Source organism: Chinchilla lanigera, unplaced genomic scaffold (genome assembly GCF_000276665.1).
Source record: "Chinchilla lanigera isolate Chin_1 unplaced genomic scaffold, ChiLan1.0 scaffold00002, whole genome shotgun sequence".
NCBI lineage: Eukaryota > Metazoa > Chordata > Mammalia > Rodentia > Chinchillidae > Chinchilla > Chinchilla lanigera.
This window is the reverse complement of record NW_004955403.1, coordinates 141,891-148,047: the sequence shown is the minus strand read 5'-3', so window position 1 is coordinate 148,047 and position 6,157 is coordinate 141,891. Positions and strand designations below refer to the sequence as shown.

At 40.7% G+C, this 6,157-nt stretch overlaps 1 protein-coding gene across 1 annotated transcript in view; it reads right to left on the bottom strand.

The window, feature by feature from the left end:
• Positions 1 to 605: 605 nt before the first annotated feature.
• Mpp4 (membrane protein, palmitoylated 4 (MAGUK p55 subfamily member 4)) overlaps positions 606 to 6,157 on the bottom strand; it is a 38,090-nt gene continuing 32,538 nt past the window's right edge. Inside the window, exons 18-21 of the mRNA XM_005373187.1 lie at positions 5,538 to 5,631; positions 5,005 to 5,113; positions 3,820 to 3,954; positions 606 to 1,204 (exon numbers count right to left, since the gene is read on the bottom strand). Coding sequence (XP_005373244.1) covers positions 1,013 to 1,204; positions 3,820 to 3,954; positions 5,005 to 5,113; positions 5,538 to 5,631 — 530 coding nt within the window. The 3' untranslated portion in view covers positions 606 to 1,012. The remainder of the gene's footprint in view (positions 1,205 to 3,819; positions 3,955 to 5,004; positions 5,114 to 5,537; positions 5,632 to 6,157) is intronic.

The window sequence follows — 6,157 nt, the reverse complement described above, 5'->3', positions numbered from 1 at the left end:
CGAAAGTGTCACTAAAGAAGCTCACATTTGTCTTAATTTGTTGAGTTTAGGTGAAAAAGAACATACTTCTGGGAGCTGGGGATTTAGCTCAGCGGCACAGCGCCTGCCTGGCTGAGCGCAACGTCGTGAGTTCGATTCCTGGTACCGAAAAAATCAAAACAAAAAACCAAAAAGAAAGAACATACTTTTGGTCACGTTAAGAAAGAGGGGCGGGACGTAGGTGCGGTGTGGACGCGGAGGAAGTTAGAGGGTGCGACGGGCAGGGACACCGCCGGGAGAGCGGCCGCGCCTGCCCTCCTGGGCGGCGGGAAGCGCGGAGCAGAGCCCCGCTGGCCGGCCCCGACGTGGGGCTGCCGGACTGCGCCCGCCGTTCCCCAGTCCTGCCAGGCATGCGGGTGCTGGCTCTTAGGAAAGGTAATGACGGTTACACCTCCCATCAGCATAGGTTTTCCTTGTAGCTTGATTTGTAAGTGACGACTGCTGTTCTGTAGGTTTTGATGTTAGATGTGAAATGTGTGTATTAACCTTTCTTGCTGAGTTGGTCAAGTAGGCATTTTCTTGTAGAAAGAAATTAGATGAAATAAGTTTCATAAAGTAAAATACAGTTTTTGAAATTAAATACCGCTTATTTTATTTAGGAGAGGTCTTTTTCCCAGAATCGTACAAAGACAATGCAATCTATGAACGGTTCTGTTAGCATTATGTGGGGGTTTTTTGGTACCGGGAATCGAACTCAGTACCTTGTGCTTGCCCGACACGGCACTTACACCACTGAGCTATATCCCTGGCCTATTTCTACTGCTGTTTCATATAAAGTACAGGAAAAAAAAAATTGCCTGTGTAACCATGCAATACATATGACACCATATATAACCACGCAGTTTCTTCAAATAAGAGTGCCTGAATAAACCAGTGCTTTACACATTGCACACGTTATTATTAGGGTCAAATACTGCTGTCATCTGTGACAAGGGTACAGTGCTAAAATTCCAGTTTGAAGCAAGACGCCCGATTAAGCCTCGGTATCAGAGGAAATCCATGTTGCTGGTACCCACTGAGGGTCCTCCTGAGCCCTCTGTATGGCAGACAACAGTTGGGCACATGCATCTTGGAAACTGTCATTCACAATCACATGATCGAAAAATTGGCCAAACTGAGTTTCCATCTTCTGGGCTAATTCTTCCATCTCTTGTAGGTCTTCATCCTTTGGGAAAAATAGAGAATGCACAGCACAGACTTAATGAGACAAACAAATAATACATAACTTGTTATACTGTCACATTCAGTTGAACTATTTATTAGAACAATGAGGTCAAATAAACTACAAAATATAGTAATACTTTGTAGACAGATTATCCCCTCACTTCTCACATTGTTATTTCACCCCACTGTCTACACACTTGAGGCTTTCAAACCATAAAAATAGAAAATTACTCTTACATAAGACCTTTTTTTTCTTTCTTTTCTTTTTTCTTTTCTTTTTTTTTTTTTTTTTTTTTTTTTTTGGAGACAGGGTCGCGCTGTTGCAGTTCAGGCTGGCCTTGAGCTCACTTTGTAGCCCAGGCTGGTCTTAAACTTGCAACAATCCTCCTGCCTCATCCTCCCAAGTGCTGGGATTACCAGGCCCCGGGACTCTTACATAAGAGTTAAATGACCATTAATCTGATACAAATGATATCATTTTGCAACACAAAATAGCCAGTTTTCAGGAGGAGTGTAGACCTTGTGCTTTTGAATTATACCTAAATTACTCTGTGATTTATGGTAATTTTATTTACCTAAAGTATCACCTATTTTTTTTTTTTTTCTTCTTTTTTGTCTGTGTGTTTGCTTGCTTTTTTGAGACAGGGTCTCATTATGTTCAGGCTGGGCTTGAACAGCCCAGGCTGGCCTCAAACCTGTGGTGATCCTCCCTCAGCCTTCAGAGTGCTGGAATATTATTTATGTTGATTGTTGGCTTCACTTGTCACTAATGCATTAAATTCAAAGCTGTTATTTTCTTTCTGTCCATGACAATAGAAACATCATAACTTGTTCTCAGTACACTTTTATGTGCAAATACATGCAGGCACTGCAATCCAGTGGCATTACTCCTTTACAAGACATGATCCAGAAACAGTTTGTTGACTTGTTTAGACTGCCACAAAAAATGAGAACACAATTTTAAATGCCCTGAGGACTCAGAATACATTAGCTCCACTGTTCCAAATGCAAGCTGGAGAATCAGACTTTCAGAGTCATTGAAAAGCAAGATGATAAAAATAGGAAAAGACAAAGGACAATATAAGACACATGCTTTAGCAGCATATATACGCACTGAAAGTGGAACAGTATGGACATTAGCAAGGGCAATCACCCCTATGCAAGGATGATGTGCAATACCTGTGAGGCAACCTTATTTTTAATTCAGTTTTGCAAGTTGAATTCAGAATATAGATAGATAGGTAGATAGATTTAACACTACTGAAAAATGGTTACAAAAATAGCTTTTTTTTTTTTGTCTTTTTGAGACAGGATCTCACTGTACAGTTCAAGCTGGTTTTGAGCTCACTTTGTAGCCCAGGCTGGCCTCAAACACATGACTATCCTCCTGCCTCAGCCTCCCAGGTGCTGGGATTACAGGCATGTGCCACCATGCCCAGCTCACGAAGGTAGCTTTTCTATTACATGTTTAACACTTTCCTCCCAATAACACATACACAAATAAGTAGCTACAATAGTTTGATCTGGGTGCACTCGTGTAAAAATCCATTGAGTTGTATACTTAAGATTTGTACACCTTTACTGAATCACATGGTATGGCTCAAAATATCTAAAGTGGATTTAATGGGGCAAAATAATTAGAAAAAAAATCACCTAGTCTGTTTTTTTTTTTTTTTTTTTGGCATCAGGAATCAAACTCTGGACCTTGCACAAAATCACCTATTCTAGAACAAGTTCACTGATTGATCCAACCTAGTTTGGCTATTACTACCATCGTTGTTAATAAACATTTTTGCAACATACCTCATATTACAGATGAGATATACTCATCAGAGCATTTTTTAAAATAAATGTTCACACACCTGTAATCCCAGCACTTGGGAAGCTGAGCCACGAGAATCTTTGCCAGTTTGAGGCCAGCCTAGACTACATAGTTGAATACATAGCAAGACCCTGTCTCAAACAAAACAAAACAACCCAAAAATAGGTAAAGTAAAAGTAAAGTAAAGTAAGGTAAAGTAAAGTAAAAATAAAAAAGTTAAACTAAAAATAAATAATTTGTTCAAATAGACAAGTACACATAGTATATTTTTAAATAGTGGTTAGGCTTGTATACACCTGATTCTTGTTTAGTTTTGCAAACTGGCTTGAGAATTTTTTTAAAAGACCTCTGCCCCAAAAATAAGAAAAATAAGCACCATAGCATTCATTAAACTTTATTTTAAAATCAGTAAGTGATGTCCAGTTAAAGGGTAAATCATAAAGACATTACTTTTTTTTTTCTCACATCAGACTGGTACTGTGCCGACGTCGTAACAAGGTTTGAGGGAGGCACATCTGATGCAGATGGCATGAACACCCAGTCATCGCTCAGGAACCGAAGGATCAGACATTACTCATTATAAACAAAAAATACCATCATTGTTAATAAAGCTTTAATGTAGGGATCCTGTGGAAGCAAGACTGTGGATTCTTAAAAGATTTCATGGAGGGGCTTCTAGAGAGCAGGTCCAAGAAGAGGTGGGGAGGGCTGAGACCTGAGGTTCTGTGCCAGTCCCCCATGCTCCCTGGCCTCACTGCCACTGATAACCACGCGGTGACTTGAACTTGATCTACCTGGAGCTTCATGTCCACAAAGTAGTCGGTAATAATCCTGGCATTTTTCCGGGACTGTTTCATAGAACTCATGCTAGATGGCTTTATAAATATAACATAGGGCTTCAGTTCACTGGTTCGAGCCACTTGAATATCCTACATAGAAAAATTAAGTGCATATTAAAAAACAAGTCCTACATTTCTTTAGTCAGTAATGAATGTTCTCAAAATTTCTAAGGCCTTAAAATTAGCAGTTATTTTAGCTATAATGTCATATACTCCCAATCACTCCATTCTAAAACCGAATTCTTTTAACAAAAGATAGGATTCTAGATCAAAATTAAGCTCAAGTCTTTGCTCTACTTTCTAGTTATAGCTAGCTATTGAAATCTTGCTGATTAAGTTCTTCCTTACTGATGGAGGCTCTCATATGACAAACACAGACACTCAAATAGCTGTTTCACCCTCTCTTCCATTTCCTGCCGCTGCCCCTCAGGTGGATCCTACGGCTAGCTTTGTGTGACCACTGGCTTTGACTGAGTGAAGGAAAAGCCTCTCTTCCTATCGCACACATAGTATATTTTTAACTGACAAAGAGAAATACAAGGATGATGCAAACCGGGCCTCACACGGCATTCTCTTGACCTTCCCTTGACTTGCTCACCCCTGCAGGTCCCACTTAAGGGAGGTCACAGGGAAGCAGCACAGATGTGACACATAGGAAGCTCACCTCCTGTGTGAGCCCACTTCCTAGTCCCTCCCCAAGAAGCTACCCTGATGCATTTGTAATCAAGGTCAACTCAAGAAAGATCCTATTTTTTTGTTTTGTTTTGTTTTTTTTCTGTCTTTTTGAGACATGGTCCCACTATGCAGATCAGGCTAGCCTTGAACTCGCAATGATCCTCCTGCCTCAGCCTCCCAAGTGCTGAGATTACAGGCATGCACCACCATGCCTGGCTCCTACTTTTTCTTAATGGCCACCCACTCAGTTCATTTTTTGTGTCTGAAAAGCAAGGCTTCTACCCCAATTGAAAACACAATGATGTCAGCAATTGATGCTCCCAAGAGTCAACCTGATTTATAGACAAGAGAAGCTGTCTTATTCTTAAAAGGCTAACATAAAACGCTTCAACCCTAACCTACAACATGTGCACAGTGCATTCAGCTCTTTGGGGACAGATGGAAGATACTCCATCGCAGACCCACCTGAGGCTCTAAGTCCAGGACACAGATCTTTCCCTCATCAAGAACCGTGTGAACAGCATCCACGCTGGTGCCGTACAGGTGGCCTTTGTACTCGCCACATTCCAGCATCCTGCCGGCACAGGACAAAGGACAGACAAAAACTGCTTCTACAGTAAATACTGGTAGTAGTTTGAAGATAAATGCCAGTAGGATGGAATGTAAATATATAGACTTCTCTAGAAACGAGTTAATATTCAGCAGGAGAAAAAAATATTGGAGACCTATGACTTCTCTATTTCCTCAAGTTCTCTGAAATTTGCAATCCAGTTCTGTTCCTTTCTAAACCCGGTGAGAGCTGGGGAGGTAGCTCAGCAGCATACACGCCTGCCCCTCTAAACCTGGTGAGCTGCTGTGTTAGTTCCTCAGCGCACATGTCCTTGCTTAGCTCTTCAGAAATGAGAGAAGTTTCCCCAGGAGCTTTGCACAATGCATAAAAATAGAGCATCTGTTATGAATGTCAAACGCCCAGCAGCAAGAATTACCTGTGACCTTACCTGTGACTGTAGATGAGGCTTTCAAATGTTTCCTTGGACACATAGTGATACTCACGCCCGTTCATCTCGTAGCTTTTTGGGGAACGAGTGGTGTCTATTAAAAGGGGGTTAAAGATTTCAGAATCTTCAGAATGTTTTTATTTCCAGTTATATTCATATAAAGCATCCAATAAAAATAAATAAAAGAACACACGATCAGATAGGTAACTAAAATGCTAGAACCAAAAAAGCAAAACCAAAATTGGTGGTAAGAAAGTACAAGTGTTCAAAAAATCAGTTAATCTGTCAACCTTCATTGAAAGTTCGTGTTGTGGAAAAGAACATATTAGGTTGCACCCCAGGAACACCTGCTGTTACCCAGGAAGAAGTGCCCGTGGATTATGTGCCAACCCCAGGAAGCCTAGAAATAACCCTTAAAATATCAAAGGAATTACAGATCCACAAGGGACTCAAAAAACAAGTGTCATCTTGGGGTAATTTTTGTTTTTTCTTTATTCAGTCCTCACATCCTTAGAGTTCCTACACAGCCTCCCACTGAAAACAAAAAAATACAGTAAAAGCCTAAAGCTCTCAAGGGACACTGAATTGTGTTAATCTCAAACTAAGATGACTCCTCCTTT